Genomic DNA, 22,956 nt, shown 5'->3' with positions numbered 1-22,956 from the left:
GAATACCAGTATCCCGATAAATAAATGCCAATTCCCAAAGAGCACAATTAATTACAATTTATAGACAGTTATACATTAATTTCTCTGCTTGGTTAAGGGTACAATTAAAGTAGTGTGAACATTGACACACACAAAATTTTTTTTGCCCTCTTCTGAAAATGACTTTGCTAATAGAAGGCACATCAATTTCGCTGTCACTGTTACTACACTAAGGTTGCATCAATTAACTGAACTGTTCAGTGTAACTCATACAATTGCTGCGCAGGCAATGTCTTAGGCTGAGGATCAGCTACTTTTGGAAGCAACACTTAGAAGAACATTACACAGAAATATCAAACTGCAGTAGCATTTCCACCTTCTTCAGGGCAGACACAGCAAACTCGGCTTTCCTCAGTAACATTTAAGTTGTATTTGCATTTCACCTCTTGAACTTTCACTGTAACAATTGGAACAGTCTGTAATTCAAGGAACATATATCTAAACATACTAGATTATCCTCTTAAGGAATAATATTTATTCCGTAGGATATGAGCCTTGCTTTCTTCCATATAATCACAAACAAAAATATTTAAATCATACTCATTCCTTGTACTGTGATTAACAAATCCAGTAATTTGTTTCCACAATGTACATTCTTACTTCAGAGCAAACCCTACCAGAAGCAACACAATAAAGCTCCTTTGCTGAGGCTGGCTCAATAAAATGGACAAACATTTAGCTGGCACTTTTCCATCTGTAGCCAGTATGAAACTTTTCTTTAAAAATTCTTCTCACTTACCTATTGGCTGTGACCTGAGCTGTAGGTTCCTGATCTCTTGATCTTTTTCTTCTATAGCTTGATGCAAGAGGACTTGAAATTCTCTCTCCTTTTGAACTAACTCCTCCAATAACCTGTGAAGTAAAGAGAACAAAAGCTTATTTCCTTCAGTAGCTTCAAATTATCAGGAAAGGAAAGATCTTACTATACCTAAAGTGGAAACATTCCTGACAAACACAAGGACAGAATTCTTCAGCTTTCACTGAAGGTATATTCTTTCATTATAGATTGATTTTGACCTATATCAAGATACAAACATTCATACAGGAGCCCCAAACACACCAGCCTCCGCATAAACATTCACCCACTAAACAAGTGGTATGGGAGAATATTTCAGTGAAATTTCTACAGCCTGTGCTGTGTTTTAAACAAAACTGGAACTGAGAACAAATATCAAAGTGGTTCATAATCTAAGGGCTAAACCTTTTTAAGGAAAAATGCCAGTTGACATCTCTCCAGCAGACATTTTCAAAGGTATGGAAAGGGTAGAGCAGCGATGAAAATGTAGTGAAAACACATGGTTGCATTTCATAAATATGAAAAATACATTCTCAACCACACAAGAGCTGTCCCTTCCTCATTTATAAGGCACTTTGTGCCTGCCCTCCTAGGCTATATTAAGAGTGAGAAAAGAGGAGGCAAAATACTTGCCTACTTCCCTTAAGCAATTACTTCTGAGAATGTCCAGAAGAAGTAAATTGAAACTCATGTTTGACCTCCTTCATAACACAAACTCAGAGAGAAACCTGGAGAAATTCAGTGGCTAGCATCATTTGAGCTGATCAAAAGAAAATAGTCAGAATATCATGGAAAATTAGTATGTAAAACTGCTGCAATTTGTTCTTTTAGAAAAGTGGTCTCGTAAAAGGTAGGATTTGTAAATTATTTGTTATCAGGAATTTGGTCAAAATTTGGACATGGAGGGAAGACTCAAAAACCTATAATTGACTCCTGAGTCTTCAGAAGTTGTGCCTTGAAAGGACTGCAGCATCTTCATCCCTTTCTTGAAACCTCTGTCAGCCTGAGAACTATGCAATAACTGTCCTCTTTCAGCATGTTTCCTTTTATTTATCCATGTATTAATTTTTTTAAAATTTGTACCAGTTAAGCACTGCAACCCTTTTCTGAAAGACAGGAATTCATTTAGAAAATGTGCCACAGAAGCCCCTTACCTGCCTTTGCACAGGGGTAAACTGAATCCCACATGACTGCATTGTAAAAACATCTAGCCCTACTTTTAGCTTTCATGCAGGCCTACCAGAAACATGTTTGCACTTGAGTGCATCCACACCTGAGCTAACAAACCTTAACAAGTCCACCCTGCATGGGAACAGTGCTGCTTGATGCATCTACACCCACAGCTTGGGTATAGGCTGTATTCTCAGTGCAAACTGATACTCTGTCCAGACAAGTCATCTTTAAGTTAACTTATTCCTAGCCTATCTATTCTGGTTGAAAAAGGCCTTCAGGGCCAATAAAATAATCCATTATTTTTCTCCTGATAACTGCTTGCTGCTTATGCCAATATAGCTTTCATAAATATTTTTAAAAATTCTCTATTATTTATTCAAAATTTCTGCATGAATGACTGGATGTGATTATTTGTCCAAAGGCTTTGCATTTGAGATATTTACAGAAGCAAAATGTTAGCAAAAAAAAGTACCTCTACAAGCTGACCACTATGGAGGCTATTCCCCACCATAAACTTGGGAAGTAAAGTGAGTAAATCTGAAATATTTATGTATTTCTCTAGGTATAACAATAACAATAACTCTCTAGGTATAACAATAACTCTCTAAGTATAACAATAAGACAATCAAAATATTTCTCAGTGGTCACAAGTAAAAAAAAAATTAATTGTGACATAATTACTGATGTCACAGTAATCATAAATACTGATTATTGATTACTGAGTACTGATACTTTATTAAATACAGTACAGTCTAATGATTTACTCTAATTATGGCAATCTTCTCAGACACATGTAAAAGTAAAGTGTAATTTAATATTTTAAATTCAAAAGAAACTGTAGCTCCGAAGAATTTTCTATTAGGATGACAACTGTCTTATTGAAGACATGTTCTATTTCTATCAAGATCACATTCAAAATTTACTGAGGTCAGTGTCATACATCACATGCTGCAAAAGCAAAATGTCTACTTTAACTAGATTATTTGGTATATTTTAATGAAAAGAAAACAAAATATATAGAAGATTATTTGGATTTTTCTCTGTCATTTCTTAAAAAAACAACAAAACCTTAAAAAACCTTTTTTCACTTGCACAAAGTGCAAGACATATTTGTGAAAAAAAAATGCCATATCCAAATTTCTGGCTCATTTTTTCTCTTAAGCAAAACACCTATTTTCCCCATCTTTCTCTATTTAATAAAAAGGTAATGGTTGCTGGTAAGCACAGATCCTGCTTGCAGTGACTTCTGTGCACAACAAATCTGAAGCAGTTTCCTTATGGAGTTTCTGTGTGGCTGTCTATTAGCTTGAGTTCACTTGCTGAGAATAGCTATAGAAAAGAACAGCAAGTTCTGCCTTAATGGAAACAAAACATAACACCATTTATCAGCCACACAGAGCACACCAAAGAGAGAAAAAGCAGAAGTTTGGCAGAAAGTCAGTTTTTACAGACCTTCCCTGAAAGGGCACCACAAACCAAGTCTGACCTTAACTTGCTTCACTATGGTTTTGTTGAAATTCATACAACTATGTAAGTGATCAGTCACAGCTAAACAAGGATCATCATTAAAGGAAACAACTTACACTGGAATGGAATTTTGGCACTGTCACTATATGTATTTCAGCTTATATATATTTTGAAAGCTAGCCAATGCCTACTGCTATAAGCAGGCTAGTGTCCCTGTCTCCTGATGTCCCAGACTTACCTGTTTGTCTCTAATTTTAGCCTTCCCAGCTGGACACTCAGTGATCTGTGAGCAGCCTGGGAGTCATGGGACACCGTAGAGCTGAGTGTGCTTACACCTGAGGTAGCTACTGCATCTTCCAAGACAATGCAAGGCTGCTGGATGGTTTGATTCTGAGGCTGTTCATCTTGATCTTCAACTTCTATATCATCTTGATCGGCTGTATCACTTTCAGATGCAAGGCTAAAATGTGGCCTCAATTCTATTAAAATATAGGCAAAAGAAAAACCACCAAAGAAGTTAAACATTAGTTAAATACTAAACCAAAAGCAGACCCAAGTGACTATTTCCAGATCATCCTATAGCTTTGGTTACAACAGATCTGAAATTTCTGTAACAGGACAACAGATATTTTCTAGGGGTTCAAGATCCCTCAAAACATAACAGCACCTTTGTCTATACAGATTATTATCCTGCCTATCAAACGTTTAAGAGTCGTGTTCATACAAACGTCTGTATGAACATGATTCCTGATTTGGCTACCATTTAATGTCAAATTGTGCTGAAGTATCATGTACAACAGAGTTTTTTTTGCTTAATTCCATTCTCAGTAGTTTGTATTTTCTTTTGTGTCTGACTTAAAACATTTTGTTGAACAAATAACCATTATTTCTTTTCTATCCAGGTATTCCTGCTGTTGCATATTTAGCATTCCATCCTTATAAGGATACTATGTTCACCAAAAAATTGCAGTCAAACATAGAGAGGAAATTACAAAAAGGCCCCTCTCCCAACAATTAAAAGCACACTTCCCTTCTACTTGTCAGAGGGAACAGTGCCTATTTAATAATGATGCACATCCACAAAACTACAAACACAAAGCTATACCCTGGGTTCTGTTGTTCTCTATTTAAATTACCTGCCAGAGCCTACCAGGTATGCGAGACATGTACATAAGATCTGACACTCCTACACAACAACAATGTTGTTATTATTAATAACATCTGTTTGTTTATTCTAACTATTTAATAAAAATCTTTCTTCCTTCTTTCCTTCAATTGTGGCTTCTTATTGCAAAGAACTCCCTCTAGTCTCCTCACAAAAATGTAATTTTTTTCCTGAATCCCACTTGCTTTATGCCCTTTCTGCTGAGTAACTGAACTAACAAGTATGTTTATCTTCCTTACAAAAGAAAGTTTTGTTCCTTGAACTATTTCACCTCTTCATTTCAATGCTACAAACCTTTATCAGGGCTGAATATAATAAGGTCAACAGAGCTTCCTCTAAATTCAGGAAAGCAGATTTATTATGTAGCAGTTACCCAAATATTTCTAGGCAAATATGTCTGGATTTGCTTTGGACTTCTGTTCTTATTAGCAGGATGCAGAAGTTCTTTGCCATTGTTCACCACCAGGCAGCATAAAATTGGCTTTGTACCATTCCTTAAACATCCCATAACTTTTAGAAGTGTTAAGGGCAGTGATAAATCTCCACATCATTAGAAAAAAAATCAAGAAAAAATAGTGAGACAAAGGCAAGGGAAAGTAATCAGAAGTCGGGAATCAGCAGATGATCAGTGCCTGAAAACCACTGGGGCACAGAGGCTTTTAAGCTTGACCGCCTACAATTAATGCTGACTCTGAGCTGTATGGGGAAGGCCAGACTACTAAGGAGGAATTCTACAGTTACTCCTATTACACAGCAGTGAAGTACATGCCTGTAAGAGGTGTTCAGCATTCTAATCAGAAGACAGAGGAGTTTCTTTGTGACTTGAAATTTACACATAAACTCTATTTATATCTTGTTGTTTGTGCTAGAAAAGTAAGGAGAATAGGAATAGATGTAACTTTCAAAGTAATTTTCACATCCCCTTATTGATAATCTAAAACTCAACCCACTGCAGGAAACAGGAATGTAAGTATTCGGACTTAAAGAATTAAATGAAAATTATTTTGTGATTTTTGAAAATATCACCATTAATTCCATCACCATTAATTCCAGCATTAGAAGTTAAGAAGAAGCAGAAAAACTAACTTGGAAATAGATAGAGAAGTAACAGAATGGGCTACAGTTTCATCTAAGCAGACTCCTTCCCTCACTGAAGCCATAATTCTAAACCCTCATTTAAAATACGATGTATAAATTGCAGGCACTGCAGACCTGTTTGTTTGGTTTTGGCAGGTTTCAAGTCAAGAGTTTGGGGTTGTTTGGGTTTGTTGGTTTTTGGGGTTTTTTTTAGACAGCTTCTGACCATAAGCAATAGGCCACATTTTGCAACTGAAAAAATTAGTTCTCAGAGCACCTTAACCTACTACTACTCACTGTGTTGCAGAATAATTTAGATTACACATTGTGGAAAGGTGCTTTCCAACATAGCTTGAACAATACACAGATTAGCTTCTGAATTGCAAAACAGTGAACAGGAAAAAGGCCACTGCTGGTTTCAAAATCTTAAGTGAAGCATCATAATCACAACTCTAGCATATTTAAAGAGATCACCTGATAAATATTTGCTGAGTATTAAGAATGACTCACCTGGGACCAGAATTGTAATAGCAGTCTGCACAGCTTTTCTGATTATGCTGTCCAGTGCAAACATCCAATGTGGCTTAATATTATGATTCCGGAGAACTTTATTGACCTAGTGAGAGAAAATTCACTTCAGATATTACCAACCCCACAACTTTAAATGAGAATATATGTCATATATTTATGACCTATATGAGTTTAAACTTCTAGATGCTATATCTGAGCAGATGATTGCAATTATTTCTTGATAGCAACATTATCAACTTCATTCATTTTATTATAAGTCATGCACTATGTTGTATTTTTCATCAAGTACTGGTTTCTGTGTTAGGTGACTGTTGATGGCTGTGATACTTAACCTTCATGGCTGTGGAGAGAAACTTCAAAAGAATGCAAGCAAGACAAATAAGGACTATGTTATGAAAGGCTTGCAGCTGAAGCTAATTAATCTTGTTACTTTTTTTGGCATCACTTTCACTGCTTGCTCTGAGCACTACTTGTCTATTCTAAAGTACAATTGTAGGAAATACAAAAGAACTAATGTAATGCTTCTCCTACTTAATTCTGAAACTAGTTAATTTATGTTAGTTTAAACAATTAGGGAACTTCATTTGTGTGCTGTACCATTTTGTCTTTCCTTCTACTTACTTTATACAGTCTGATGGTTTTCTACACTAGGTTGCTCCTAATTGCCTACAGGCCTGCTTACAAACTGCTTTGAGCCATATTCTCAGATGCCTCTATGGATGCTCCATGTGCCACCTGCACAAACATCTCTACCTCATAGAACTGTTTTCCAGCTCCCAAATGACAAGGGAATGCCCGGCCAACACTAAGCAGCAAAAGCACAAGGCTCAGTGCTGTTTTCCAGGCACAGAAGCAATCCAAAGCAACAAAGCAGGAGCAGAACTTAAACAGTTGCAGGAAACAACACATATATATAACTGTATTACAAAACTATCAAATTCCAGCATTATAAAAAAAGGAGCAACTACTGATTACAAAAAGAAGCGGCAAAAAGATACTTCACTCTTCCTACAAAAGGGGTAAGTTCAATTCCCTCATACTGTGATAACCTTTCTGTAAAAAATGACTGAAGTCACACAAGTGATGCCTTCAGAGGATATGTAAAAGTTACTAATCCTACTATTTTCACTGCCAAAAAGCAAGATTATTCAGTGACACAGTAATTTATGCAGGTACCTGCACTGGCTTTGTTTGGGATGGAGTTAATTTCTTTCACAGCAGTCCACATGGTGCTATGTTTCAGACTGTGACTAAAACAGCCTTGATAGCACCCGCATGTTTCAGCTCCTGCTGAGCAAAGCTTACATGCTGTCAAGGCTGCCTCTGTTCCTTACACTGCCCCAGCAGTGAGGGTGCTGTGGGTGGACTAAAGGCTGGAGAGGCACATAGCTGGAGTAGCTGACCTAGGAAATATTCCCTTCTGTATAAGCTCATGATGGGCAATAAACTAGAGGCTGCTTTTTCCAAAGGAGCTGTTGCTCAGGGACAGGCTGGTCACAAGTCTGCTGTTGGTGACTGACTGCTTTTGCAACACTTGTGAGCTTTTTTCCCCCCTTTCACTTATTTAACAATCTTTATTTTGACCCAAAAATTTTCTCACTTTTTGTCTTTCCAATTCTCTCCTTCTTTCTGTTGGGATGGAGTGAATGAGTGACTGGGTAGGGGTTTTCCTCTACCTGCCAGCCAGGGTCCACGCAGCACACAGTACCTGTGTTTGCTCAATTCTATGGCCAATGGCCACGAGATGGCACTTGGACACTGTGTTTGGACTTGGAGAGCTGTCAGCAGTGCTGGGAGAACCTGCCCTGGGCCTGACACCTGGACAGCAGCTGCCCCAAAGGCTGGCCCACTGCCCTCTGAGGCAGCACAGCTCCCCTGTGCGAGCACTGTGCACCTTCCCATACCCACTGCTACTGAGACAGTGACATGTTTAGCTAAGTCTAGCTTTGTTGAGAACTGAAGAAACAAAATCTAACTTTGTCAAGGTCACAATCATCCATTGTAATATGTTTTAGTTATTTATATGACATTACAAAATTACTTTTTCTTGGTTGGTCTGATAAGGATGTTGTGATTATTAAATGCTGTAACCTAAGATCACCTTCTTAAGTACCAACAGCAGGGGAACTACTTTCCCTCACTTTTAGCAGTACCTCAGTCTCTGCAGCATCTGAGGTCTTGATCCTGTTCTGGATTTCAGTGTAGAACAGAAATCTATTGTATGGCCAAAAGAATTAAGATTGCACACATATAAAGCAAATTTTTTCTTTTAACTTTCTGTGGGTTTTAGTTAAATAATAGATAGTAATGAAAGAGACACTTGTCAGTTTAAAAAAAACAACTTGTAATTATGAAGTTAACAGAAAGTAAATTTTTTACTGATAAGAATAAGAAACCCAGGCAATTACTACCAAACAACTGATGCCCAGTGACATCTCTATCAGAAGAGCAATACAAGTATCTGTACTATTACCCCCTGCATCGTTTTCTTGACCTTGTATGTTTCCAGTATCAAAATAATATTAATATGAGATTAATAGAGAGAGCTGAAAACATAGTCAAAAGAATCCAAGAGAAAGCTTTTGATTTGCAGAAAGATCTCTTTCACAGATTAATTTAACACTTTTTTTTTTAAATAAAAGCATCTAGTTCTTGTTAGTGTAGTCTATGCAACAGTTTGCATGCTATGCCATCTTTCCTGACAGCTCTTCTACTTGTCTGACAAGATTTGAATTCTAAAAGAATCATCCACCTCAAATACCTACCTGAATTGTCATTTCATTTTACTACATGACTTCAGTCTGGACAAGTGATGCTCAGCACAGCTGCACCCTCCCATGTTCATTATTCATCTTAATCATTAAGCCTAAGTGCTTGGGAACTAACACTTAAATACATACCTTAAGAAAACATTTGCTGTTTGTAAACTGGCTATTTAAAGGCTACCCATGCATGTGTTTGGTTGTTCAATGTAGGAAATGATAAATCTTGTATTTATTATTGGTAGAAAATTAACAATACGCCTTATCTTGCTTATTATAAATTGAAATAATAATTTCTAGTTTGGCAGAAATGTGCTAATCAAAATACATATAACACTAATAAAAATAGGAATTCAATACAGTATTACAAGGTAGACAGACTACTATGGGGGGCAATGCATTAATTTGTAAGAGAAGTTTAAGAGATCTGCATTTATGTAGGATAAACCTGACATTTATTGTTAGCCTTATGACCCAGAAAACCTTCCAAAATGAGATTTTTAAAAAAGGCTTTCCTGCCTTACTATTATGACACAATGTTCACACAATGATTCTGAACTGTCTATATCTTTAATCAGTAAGATCTCAGTAGTGTTCAGGGCCTGTGTCCTGCCAAAGGATCACAAAGCAACCAAACCAAGTCACTGCTGTGGGTTCAGATTTTGGTATTACAGTTTCAAAGCCCTCAAATATTGTTTCAGCAGCTCTGGGTGGAAGTTAAACAAGTTCTCTTTGGTCCTGGTTTGTTTCAGTTTTTTCAGTTTAGGTGCACAAATTTCTTAGTAAAAATGACAACTTACAGCATCTTGAAAACCAAACAGCACAAGCTGCACTTGGCTGATACCATGGCTGTCAAAGTCCAACTCCAGCTTCAATTTTGAAAGTGTGGTTGCGATGATTTTGCGATCAGTAGACCGTACAAACTCTCTGAGGCTGGAAACAAGTGTTGTGATATGTTCCCATTTTAGCTTGGGTTCTTCAGCTCCCTGGCAGAAGAGAGAGGAAAAGAAATAGTTTTGATAGTCATCTTTTAAAACATACATCCAGAAGGACTTCAGTCCATAATGTCAGCTGGCAATACGTGTTTTCAGAAACTCTGCTGCTATGGTTAAGGGAAAGGTGCAGCTGCAGGTCAGGTGCTGGTGGCAGCATAACCGCAGCAGCACAGAGCTCTGGGGCTGAGCTCCCTGGTGACAGGCAGGGGAGAACTCATTGAACAAGTAGCTGACTTCATTTTACACCATTTGCTGAAGAATGTGTGCACACTGTAGTGTCTATATGTCTTTGTACAGCAATGAACAAAGATATGAATAAATGTACTGTGCACTGGGTACTACAAATGACTCATTGCAAACACACACATGTTTTGCAGTGCTTCTAATTTCTGGGTGCCTCTCAGAGACAATGTGCAAAGTCCTACAGCAGCATTTAAAAGAAGAGATTAGTCAAAGTTATGCAGGAGGCTCACAAAGGGATTGGTTGTTTCTTACGTAAGTTCCTCATTTCCCTTAATACAGAACTTCTACACTTAGCTGTTCTTAAAGCAAGTCTACAAAGATCTCACCTTTCTAGTATAAATATTCATTTGCCTATTTTTAAAAGCTTTTGTGAGGATGAGCTACCAAAAGCAAAAAGCTCAAAAGCATTCATCAGAATAATCAGCCTAAGTAACCAGGAAGCAGAGCACTGTATTTGGTCTCATAAGTAAAGTTATGCCAAGTGAATGCAAATTTCAAGGCCAAAACTTAAATTAAGCCAGAGTTGTAATTCAACATCAAGTATTAGATGCTTATTCTGAAGGAAGTAAAGTAAATATTTATATAGACTAAGGATATCCAACGCTGATTTCTGTAAAAGAAGGACATATGGTGTTTGGTTCTATTGCATTTGCCAGTTTTATGCCATGGATGTTATGGCTGGCCAGACACCAAGAACTCTTGTTTGCCAGTAATACTGAGCTTTTAACTACAGTCAAGTAATTCTGATCAGGATGAAACAAAGACAATTTTATTGAGAAAGAAGCTTAAAAAAACTTCTAGTGCAAAGATACCTCTGACTAAAACATCCACCTGAGATAAAAGGTCCTAGCCTCTGATCTTGATCTGCTTTGAAGAATTCACCCAATGATTTTCTATGCAGAAGTGGATCTCTCACTGTTCTGCAGTAGCCAATCTTCTTTCCAGGTAAATAATTAAAAAGCCATTAGGGCAGATAGGTAAATGCACACTGTAGCCCTGGACTAGAAGATCCAAGTCCACCAAGGCACTAGGCACTATGGGGACAGGAGAAGCAGTACGACTTGCTAATTAGAAATAGTGACCCATTTTGTGAGGGGCATTCTCCTCCCCTAGCCCTCAAACCCAATGACTTTGCTGAAACTTTTCTTGTGAAAAGTGTTTGTGAAGAGAAAAACTCTGTGAAATCCTAAACCCTGATGAGGCCTAACAAGCAAACCAGGCTTGTTCTATTAGTAATTTCTTGCATTTCTCAAGGGAGAAAACAGTCTTTGGGAGTCAGGGCTCAGCATCCTTTTGAAGGGCAGCCAGTCACATGAACATGAGTTTTGAACTCTCTGGCTCTCAAATTCTATGTCTCTGCTTCTCTCTCAAGCTGTTCCAGCCCAAGCTGAGAAAGGCATGAAACACTGAGCACACTCTCTGGGATTTGTGATTAAATTTCAACCTCTCATGATTACTGACTATTACTTGCATACACATGCAAAAACTGTCTGTTACAGCAACACTCTCGCAAAGCACGGATCACAAATGTCTTTCTCACGGCCTTATCTTTTAACATTTTCTGTAGTTACCAGGATAATTGTGGGCTACTCTCTCCCCCTCCCAAGAGTTAGAAGCTCATTTGCATGGCACCCATTTCCATTTACAGTAACTGTAGTACATGCATAATAATCATATTGGTTTGCATCAGTTTCTAAACACTAGTGTCTTTAGAAGATGAGTTGTCATGTTTTATACAAATATTTTAGGCCAGCAATACTTTGCCTTGTGAGTGAAGTGAATCAATTAACTACTAACACACACACAAACAAGAGCAAAAAATCCTGTCATCCAGTAACAGTGTTGCAACACTTAGCAGTGAGCTCATGATCTGTTATTTCTTCAGTGTAGTCCTGAACTGATACATCATCATAATGAATCATCCCCACAAAAGAGTGCCAAAAGGTCATTCTGCAATTATTTTGTTGTTTGCTGTAGCTCTCACAATTACTACATCTTCCCTCCATACGTGCTCCCAACTGCACTGAGGAATAGCTGCAATTTGTTTTCTCCCTAGCCCCCTCTTTCCCCTGTTATAGTTGTTGGCTAGAAGGCAATGGTGTATCCATCAGCCCAAATTTTTCTATACAATAGCCTAACATAAGGCCAGAGTTGGCCAAATGACCTAAACCTCCCTTGGTCAAACCAGTCAGTCAGAACACAGAACTTTAAAAGGGGGTCAAGATAATCCCCTCCTGGAGATCACCTACCTTCTATGAGTTACTCAAATTTGAATTTTGCACTGGCAAAATGGAGTATCATGAAAACATGTTTTTCTGTTGTCTTGCCAGTACTAATACTGAGGTATATACATAGCAATTACAAACAAAAAAGGCCTATGTAATGCATCATGAACAATTTCAAAGCCTGTTTTTAATAGCCCAAATAAAACAGTAACCATGAAAGCTTACACGGTGTATGCTTTCTAGTTTAATCAAACTTCATTTCTAATTGCTTTACTATGTTTAATTTCAAGAGTTTCAGGTAACTGCAGAGAAGTCTGAGAATTCCATAAAATTCTTGCTGCCCTCTGAAATTACCTGAGTCAAGGCTTCCATCAGGTTCCTCACCACCTGCTCTTGGTCCTCAGTTAATATTCTGTGGAGGGTGGCTCTCCTTTCACTATCCTTCTTCAGCATGAAAAACCCAGAATCTTTCTCTTCAGGTGAAGGAGGTGCACTGTGATCCTCAAAATGTTCATCTGGGATGCTGAATGACACAGTGAAAAGAAACATTACAAAAGCCATCCTGATGGACACATTCCTAATCTACTGTGTAACAAAAATGTCAGGTAGCTCTTTACCTCAGAAAAAGGGACCGGATTCCCTTCCCATCTTTTTCTCCACAGGACTTGGCTCTTGTTTTGAAGGAGAATGGATCAATTTTTAATTCTGTATCAGGTGAGACAGAACCATATTCACTGCTGCTACTTGTATCTTCCACCAGAACAGGGACAGGTAAGGATATGCTCCGAAGATACTCTATTTGTGTAGGAATATTCACAAATTAGAATTTAATAATGCCATCGGAGTTTTAAAGTGAAGATTGTTTTTTCAGAGGAGACAGAAAAACTCCAGCCTTCCCACACACCAACACAAAATATTAGAGAAAAATTGACAAAAAACCCCTAAAACGTTTTTGTATGGAATAGAGTTATCCTTCAGGTATGTTTTTATTCCTGAAAGATGGAAATTCTGGGCTTCTTGCAAGTTCACTCACAGAACTTCAACACTGAAGTGAACGTGCATCTCCTATCATGACTTCCAGCAATAGGAAAACTTTTCTACAGGCTAAGCTGTCCAGGCAGCTTCCAAGATCTTAATATTATGGGTGTATATATTTATATATACACTACATATAAGTGTAGATAGTAAAACATAAGATACATTTCTTCATCAAATTCATTTGTACAAGTTTAATTAATTCATAAGCATTGACTAATAATAATAAACACGCAGTTAAGTCATAACTTTTGGTTTTAAATCCAGAGCACACATTACCACTGCAGGAAACTACTCATATCTGTTTCACATGTGCACATTTAAAATGTACTTTGATACCAATTCAGCATGAAGCGTTGTGTGTGTTCAGTTCCCTCCCACACTCTCCCAGTTCATTTCCTGAAAGAGATGAGTATCCTATATCCTGGTCTGACAAGGGGTCCCAAATGCATTCTGGTTTGTCAGTTATAGAATTTAGTCAAATAAAAAATCCGTGTTACCATTCTCAACAAACCTTGGCTCTGTGGCTACTATAAAACAGCCATTGGTTTCCACCAAATGTCCCCATAAATGACAGGACAGCCCTACAAGCCTGTATCCTGCCTGCCTGCACAACTAAGCCATAGTCTGTTAAGATTAAAAACAGTATTTCAGATATGCACAATGAATTAGATGTTCCTAATAGAGAAGGGTCACTTATTTTCACAATTGTGACCACTTCTCTTTCCATCTTTTTAGTGCTGACAAATTATACCGGATAAGTGATAACTACAGTATCTACACAGGTCTGTTTTTGATGGACAAGTAGGTTAAAACTCACCATTTGTGTTAGCTGAAAGGACTGTGTGAGAAAAGGAAAGAGAAAAAAGAAAGTTAAATATGCTGAAATTAACTGAGAAAAATCTAAAGGATAACTTCCCATTTTTATGGATTGTCTCAATTCTCCTGGCTGCAGTCTCCAAGAGTGCAATTTATTGCAATTTAATTTTATTCTGAGGGGGTGGAAACCAGAGTAAAAGTGATCAACTGTCATCTCCTTTACCTGATATTTTTCTTTCTTTAAGTATCATGCTAAAAATATACAGAAGATATTTTCCCAAGTATATATCCACACACAATAGAATATGTTACTACTGCTCTCAAAACTCCTTTGCTACTTTCCATAATTTACAACACTACAGGAAATGAACATTTCCTGAAATGAAATTTCATGAAACAAAAATAATGCTGTGTATGCACCTTTGCCATGGGACAAAGATTAATTTTGCTTATGTAGAAATCTCCACTGAGATTTAATGGCATGTTCTAACCTTACACAAAATATACTCTATATAAATATTCTTTCAATGAAAACATATGGAAATTTTAAAAGGGAAAAAATGAAACAAAAATGCAACAACCATAAAAGCTGCACAAAATCACAGACTTTAAAAAAATACTAGAAATATTTATACAAATTGACTTCTGTGACAATATGATAACAGAATTCTGCTACAACAGCATTTCTGCAGTAAGCTGCTGGTAGAGAAGGCCAGAACTGAGCATTCACATGGGATAGAGATCCACTGTGTTCATCTTAAATACTTAATCAGCAGTTCCAGAAAACAGTACTATGAGCAAGAGGAAACTTCCAGACTGAATTTAGCAATGCTTACCTGATAGCTTTGAAGGAGACTTTCTTTTCTTGCTTGAAACCTTCAAGAATTCGTCTATAAGTAGCTCATGAGCAAAAGCTCGTTTATCAGGATCTGGTTCAAAGCAGCGCAATATGAAAGCCTTGGCTTCTGCAGACATGGATTCAGGAATTTCTGGGTGTATTTTAAACATCCCCACCTGAGACAAATAAAGGGAGAAACAATGGCCTGAACTGTTCTTCCCCCAAACACTAAACAACATCAAAAACTGTTTAGATAGTAGAAGTGGTATATAATTCTCAGGTTTTAATATTAACTTTATACAACTAGTTTATTAATTCAGAGAAAAAACCCCAAACTATTAAAAACTGCATAAACAATTACATTTTAAAACCCCCACATTTGCAAGTAGAGGCTCTTCACAAAGTAGAAACTTCCTTCTTTTTCTCAGTATGGTGGTGTTTGTTTTTTTAACACCGAGGCAGCTGAATAGCTGCTATGTCTCTACTAATCTATTTAAAAATACACAGCACTCCCTCTCAGCTGAATCAGATTATTGTTCTTAAAGGAAGCACTTGGATTCTGAGGATGTTATCTCCCTTTCTTGCAACCTCTAATTCTCCAAAACAGTCATCAGATTTCCTATGTTTAGAAATAGGACTCTGAGCTGTACACAGAAGATATCTGACCTTAAACATGGCTGCTTGTGGCTCTCCCAGTTCATAAAATGGGGGTTTCCCTGTAGCCATCTCAATGATTGTGCATCCCAAAGACCAGATGTCTGCAGCCTTCCCATAGCCTCGTGGCCCTTTGTCTATGATCTCTGGTGCCATATACTGGAGGGTACCTGTTTAAAACATACTCTTTTTGTTTACTTTGGTGTAATAATGCTGCAAAGAGACAGCTAAAAGACAAGAGGAACAAAATGACTGAGGAGTGAGCAATATCAGAAGAGTTTAAAAATCTCCTTTTATTACTCAAAATTGTCACATGCATTCTATATAAAATCAAAAATACTGCTCAAGATATTACTTGTGCTTAAAGCATTTGGTATCTCATCTGGAGATTGCTTTTCAATGTCAATGACAACTGCTAAATGTTTCAATGAGCTTTGGATCAGAGATAGCTTTCATTTATTTTTTTGTATCTTAAGAATAAAATATGGTAAAGCACTCTGAATTGTACCCAGAGAGGAAAAGGAAGAGAAACCTGGAATCTTAACCTAAAAGAGTAGGTGAGATGAACATTTTCTTCTGAAGTAAGGGAATCAATGTGACACATCATCTTGCATTCTGTTCCTTTTACAGAAGCAATGGAAGAGCAAAGGATGGAATTAAAGTAACAGTCACTTCTCATTTTACATAACTACTTAATGCAGTGCCACTGCATGATTTAACACCCAAATCAAATTATCAAACAGAAGGAGGAGCCTGAATGACAGGTTTTGTAGATACATGATTCTGGAGATTAAGTCAGGATGTCCTGACAGCCAATCATGAAAGAAAAAGATCAGCAAGAGGAAAAAGACGCAAGCACAGGAGAGACTCAAATAAAGCACAGAAGAGACACAGCTCTTCTGTGGTAGAGGACTTTGATGTCACAAGCAGAACATCCAAAACAGCACTCTCTTTGAACAGTGCATACAAGTACAGCGTGTAGCTTAAGATTATATATCCAAAAGTTATTCTTCCAGTAACCTTTTATACTGATTTGAAGTCAATGAAAGTTCAGCATCTGTGGATTCTGACCCTTTATACACAGTTCGAGTGAGGATAAGAAAAATCTCCTCTGGGAACATACCAGTGAAGGTTTCAGTACAAGGATTGATTCCTGCAAGTCTCTTTGAAGTTCCAAAGTCCGAAATCTTTAACACTCCACTGTATGTGTTGATAAGCACGTTATCACCCTGAGGAAAAGAACATGCAGAGCAATTATTTCTCTCTGCAGACCCTTCATCTAAGACTTTTTACATAACCTGTTTCTACAATACACCCTTTACTAAGTGACTTCTTAAGAGATGAAAGAGAAATCAATAGTGTTCCTGCCTTATGCAATCCCATTAACAAAACCTTCATCTCAGAGTGAATGTCCCCTCTCATCAGAAGGAGTTCAGTTAAAGAATACTAAAAGAGGAAAAAAGGCTTTTTTAAAAGAAACAAGCCAAGCATTTTTTCATGTGCAATCTCCTTGGAAAAGAACTTGCTAATTATACCATCCACAATCATCTTCACTTCGATCAGATTTTATGAAAATTCAGTCATGTCTTTGAAAACAAAGTATCTACTTTATCACATATTAGGTTGCTATATGTGAATTTTCCTAAAACAAACAAACAAAAAACCCAGCATATTTTATTGGTGCAAATTGAAATCAACAATGGTTCGCCTACGTAACCCATGGTTCAGAATAACAGAGAGCTTTCAGAAAAAAGGTTTTTAAATTACAGGACAAATAAATGGTTATGCAGTTATATAACACTGTCAGGCTTCATTCTCTGCAAATCCTTACCTTTATGTCTCGATGCACTATTTGATTATCGTGGAGGTATTTTAATCCTTCAAGAATCTGCTTGGTGTAAAAGCCAATTGTCTGCTCATTATTTTTTAATGGTCCCCATTTTGATCGTAGAAGAGCAGAAAGACTGCCTGTAATTTTGGAGAGCAAAAAGTGAGAATAAAAATCCAATTAAATTCTGCTTTCTCCCCCAGAGGAAAAAAAGTAACAACAAGCATCAATCCCAATCCAAGTGCAGGCATCTCATCTATAATGAAAGTCCTCTCCAGTCAAATGCTTTCTTGCATCACCACTTGACTGTGCAATTAAAGAGAGAGTCTCAGTATCTCCTGGGCAGTTTGCAAAGAACGGAAGCCCATGGGAAGGACTCGCACTGGAGAAGCTCATGGAGGACTGTCTCTCTTGGAAGGGACCCCATCTGTGCTGGAGCAGGGTAAGGAAGTGAGGAGCCTTCCCCTTGCGGAGGAAGGAGTGACAATTTCCATGAACTGACCACTTTCCCCATCCCCCTGCACCAATGATAAGAGAAGGGTTTGAAAATCCTATGTGAATCTAAGTCCAGAAAGAAGGGAGGGGTAGGGAGAACATGCTTCTAAGATTTGGCATTATTTCTCATTGCCCTACTCTGATTGGATTGACAGTGAATTAAATGAGTCTCCCCAAGTCAAGTCCATTTTTCCTGTGAGGATAACTGATGAGTGATCTCTCCCTGCCCTTATGACGACCCATGAGCCTGGGGTTGCATATTATCTCCCCTATGCAGCTGAGGAACAGAGTGACAGAGTGGCTTTGTTGGGCACCTGGGATCCAGCCAAGGTCAGTCCATCACTGATCTGTAGGCAAATGGAGCTCACCTGCTATAGCCATGATCTGAGATTTATTGGTAGTGCACCATATCTAACTACTCAAGCAGTTTGAAGACACCGTTTTCCCTATTGATTTCACAAAGAGACACTGTAGAATATTACACCTGTATGAAATATGTCTCATGGCCCTATTATGTGTTTTTGTACTTTTAAAATGCTAAAAAATCAAACAAACCTATCAACCACCAAAGCAGTCTTCTCTCAAAACTTACCACCTGGCACCTGTTCCATGAATATTTTGATGAAGCCATTCTCACTAAGAGAACCTAAATACTGGACAATGTTCTTGTGTTTGAGATGCTTATGCAAAGCTATTTCTTCATGCAGAGGTTGGGAGTATCTGAAAAGTAAAGAAGCAGTTTATTCTTCATCATAGTGAAGAAAGTCTTGAAACAGCTTACATTGAAAATTAGTATTTGTTAAATGAATTTAACAACACTGGTTGAGACCAGCACATACTAAAACATTATGTGATCATATGTAAATACAAATAATATATACAAAATATATACAATATTGTGTATTCATACACAAAAAATGTTACAAACATAAATAGAGTGAGGAAAAAAAATTTCTGAAAAATAAACTCCACTCCGCTCTAACTCCAAGAGAATAAACAGTTGTGAAAGTGGTTGGATTCATACTGGTGCCAAAGTGAATTAGAAAACTATAAAGCTAGTGTATAAATAAAAACACTTCAATAATGAAAATGAATCCCCATTTAAATTTTAAAGTAGAAGCCTTTGCTGAAGGCTAGATGGGGTATCAGAGTAAGAAAACAGAAATAATTAATGGAGAGATATTTACAGGAACAAATCAAAACAACTTCACCAAAATAAATTTAATCCAAGATAAAGTATTTTTAAGAGATATGCTTTTCAACAGCCTTTTTGGCAAGAAAGTTTCTGGAGTCAGGATCTGTCCTCAGTGTTGAACACCACCAGAGCTCAGCAGAGCTCAAATGTGCTGAGGCGATGTATTAGGTCCACCTTGACACTCTTCCTAACCTAGGCCTGCCCTAACGCTTCCCTTGGAGGTGGGTCAGCTGCCAGATTTTGTGTGTTTTCTGTGTATTTCTGGCAAAATGTAGACAATATGCTGACAGTCTGGTAGCTATCTTCTCTAAAGCACTAACATCTGTGGCAACACTTTCAGGGTAGCTGAAATGAAGAAAAGGTAGATGAAGGACACTGACCTCCTTCTGTCAGTTCAAATGTGAAAAGTAGTTGCAGCATTTGCAATTGAGGTTGTTATGGGAAAAGTACCTGTGATTTCCACTCCCTTTTATTACCTCTCCCTCAAAGAGCATCAAGCTACTAGTGGAAGATGGACTCTTAAAATAGTGTAGGGGGAAAAAAAAGGTGGTGATCTGAAAATCCCACTGGAAAACAGCTGTTGCAGAAAATTATTATTTGGTAAATGAAAAGTATGATTATGCAACTCTGAGTCAGTTTACTAAAAACTAATTTGAGTTTTGTCTTACCTCTCCACATGGTTATAAAGATTCTGACTACATTGTTAGTCATACGCAAATGCAAAATCAAAGATTGTATTCCTAAGTTCTGCTAATGAGATACTAATTCTGGGCAGCAGCAGAAAGACCATTATAATTCTTCTTCCTGCACTTTTAAACAGCACAGTTGAGACTTGAGCAACAAAATAATTTTGCAAATAAAGCAAAGCCATAAGAAAATTTTTCCCTAGGACGAAGTGCTTTTTGTTTTAGAACTTAAATCACTAGAAGACTTTAAATGGTATGCACAAAAATTCTTAATCATCATAGAATGGTTGGAGTTAGGGAGAGACTTTAAAGCTCCAACCCTTCTGACACGGGCAAGGATATCTACCACTGGACCAATGTGTTCAAGGCTTTATCCAAGCTGGCCTTGTCAGTCACTCTTCCCTTAGCAGCCACTGCTGTAACCCTGTCTCAGAAGGCCACCAAATTTGTTAGGTGTGATTTGCCCTTAGTGTTGCCATGTCTGCTGTCACCAATCATCTCATGATTTTCCACGTGTCTTAACAAAGTTTTAAAGAGGACCTATTCCATGATCACAATCAGGAGAGAGGTGAAACCTTTATTAAGTTCCCTGGGTCTTCCTTATTCTGTTTTTAAAAACAGGGGGTTTATTTCCCTTTTCCAGTCAGCGGCAACCCATGGATGCAACTCTTCTGGCCCCATGGACATGTGCATGTTCAGGTTCCTCAGATGGCCTCAGACCTGATCTTCTACAGAGGGTGGTTTTTGATCCTCCCAATCCCTGCCCTTGCCTCCTGTGACTTGGGTGGTGTGGCTGGAGCAATTGTTGAAGACTCAATCTTCTAATGTCCTGGATAACCAGGTCTCCTGTTTCTTCCAGGAGAAGGTCCACATGTTCCCTAGCCTTCCTTTTATCACCATGTACTTACAGAAGCTTTTCACGATGCCCTTGACATCCCTGGCAAGATTTAATTCTCTTAGGTACTTTTGCTTTCCTAACGTGATCCCTGGCTGCTCAGACAATATCCAATTTCTCTGTATTCCTCCCAGGCTACGAGTCCTTTCTTCCACCGTTTGTAGGCTTCCTTTTTGTGTCTGAGTTTTCCAGGAGATGCTTTTTCCTTCAAGCAGCTGTCCTGGCTTTTTTTTCCTGATTTCCTCTTTGTTGGAATGGAGAATGTGTCTCTGTACACATTCCTGATAAATATACTATTCAATAGCTTTTATTCAACATATAGCAAAATTGAAGACTCACAGTTTTTTGCATAGAATATTTTAATTTCCACCCCTTCATGACTCAGAACTTAAATATTTTTTACAAATTCAAAAGGTAGTAATTCTTACTTATAAAATAATACAAATTAACTTCAGAGATTATTTTCTTTCTATACACTTCTTTCAAAGTGTGAAAAGATCAGGTTACAATTAACCAAAAATGAATTAATAAATGTTTCTTACTTTGCTATTAAAAGAACAATACTTGAAATTCTTACTGGAAGCCTCTAAACATTTAGATGAAAGACTAACAGCTTCCTAATAATTTCTTTTTGTGGTACACTTTGCACACTGAACCTGAAGCCTTTTCTGTTAAAAGTTCTTTTAAAATGTGTATTGGAGAAGAAAAGTCTGGATTTTTTTTCCCTTGAAGTAGTTACTGCTGTATTTAGGCTATCTTTCTATTAATCACAGTTGTTACAAGAAAATTTCTTCTAATATACACAAAACTTGCAACTATTTTGAGTCAACAGATTGTTTCATGTACTAAGGCCATAGTTTCTGGGAAATTATAACATTGAAGTTCAATTTGGAATAACGATATAGAGAATGGAAGGATTCCCCTCTCCATAATCTAAGTTCTAGTACCTTTAAAAGATAATGAGAATGGAGAAATTATTAAACCACATACACATTTCACCAGCCAATCTATAAATGAGGTCCAAAAGATTAAGAAGTGTTAATTTTGAAACAACAATGAAAAAAAAAACAAGTCAGAACAGAATAACCAAAAAGACAGACCCATGAAAAAGAAACTGAGCTAAGCTTGACAGTAATACAGTCAGTTTCACTTGAAAACTCTTTAGCTTTCATATCACTTTTATCACAATATTTGTGGAAATCTATGTATACAAAATAGCATAAGACTTTGAAGACTGGAAAACTTCAGATACACTAATACTAAGGACATTAAGTGCCTGATCCTTACATGGAAACCTTTCTACAGGAGAGAGGGTTACACATACATAGAAACACTCAGCGTTAAAAAAAATTTAACAAAGAGATTATTCCACATGATTTATTCTAATGTTGAGGCTTCAAAATATTTGGTGCAAAAACAAGAAAGAAAAATGTCTGTATCAACAATTCAGGCCCAGAATTATAGGACTGCACAAATAATGAATTTCAATAGGACATGTCTTTTATAAGGACATGCTGGAGTATGTCTAGGTAGATAGGGCTCATGACCAGATGTCTGAAACAATATTCTGCACTTCAGCAGTTTTTTTTCTTTAGTTTTATTTTGTTTTAAAGAAAAAACACTAGTACCAAACCCAGCAAACATCTAAATTCTCAATTGTGATCACAGTCTACTCCACAACTTGCAAGCATCCAATTACAAAGATAGGGAAGACCACTATATACCGCCAACAGGTAATTTATTGGCAGCTTTGTAGAAGAGGCACTTCTTGATCAGCAAATTGATTGAACACATTAACGATGAAATCATGTAATGCCCAAAATTTGGAATTAGCCAGAGTTACTATACCTGCTGTCTCTCTCTGGGATTTCTTTAATAGCAATTCTGACTTGATTGCTCAGATCTCGTCCTGCATACACAATGCCGTACGTTCCTTTTCCCAGAATGACTCGCTCACCATTCTCATCATACTCATAATCATACTGCAGAGCAAACAACAACAGCAACATGAAATGGAGCAGAAGGATAACACTTATTC

General features: G+C 37.4%; 1 protein-coding gene across 1 annotated transcript in view; it reads right to left on the bottom strand.

Moving 5' to 3' along the window:
• MAP3K5 (mitogen-activated protein kinase kinase kinase 5) overlaps positions 1-22,956 on the bottom strand; it is a 98,496-nt gene that overhangs the window by 2,462 nt on the left and 73,078 nt on the right. The window contains exons 15-27 of the mRNA XM_084202077.1: positions 22,767-22,900; positions 18,735-18,862; positions 17,651-17,787; positions 16,943-17,048; positions 15,832-15,989; positions 15,164-15,341; positions 14,329-14,349; positions 13,091-13,268; positions 12,828-12,996; positions 9,811-9,996; positions 6,228-6,333; positions 3,714-3,954; positions 779-891 (exon numbers count right to left, since the gene is read on the bottom strand). Of these exons, the coding sequence (XP_084058203.1) occupies positions 779-891; positions 3,714-3,954; positions 6,228-6,333; positions 9,811-9,996; positions 12,828-12,996; positions 13,091-13,268; positions 14,329-14,349; positions 15,164-15,341; positions 15,832-15,989; positions 16,943-17,048; positions 17,651-17,787; positions 18,735-18,862; positions 22,767-22,900 (1,855 nt within the window). The remainder of the gene's footprint in view (positions 1-778; positions 892-3,713; positions 3,955-6,227; positions 6,334-9,810; positions 9,997-12,827; positions 12,997-13,090; positions 13,269-14,328; positions 14,350-15,163; positions 15,342-15,831; positions 15,990-16,942; positions 17,049-17,650; positions 17,788-18,734; positions 18,863-22,766; positions 22,901-22,956) is intronic.

The sequence above is a fragment of the Fringilla coelebs genome (assembly GCF_963513975.1).
Source record: "Fringilla coelebs genome assembly, chromosome: 3".
Taxonomy (NCBI): Eukaryota; Metazoa; Chordata; class Aves; order Passeriformes; family Fringillidae; genus Fringilla; species Fringilla coelebs.
The sequence above is the reverse complement of the archived record's forward strand: the minus strand, read 5'-3'. Positions and strand labels throughout refer to the sequence as shown.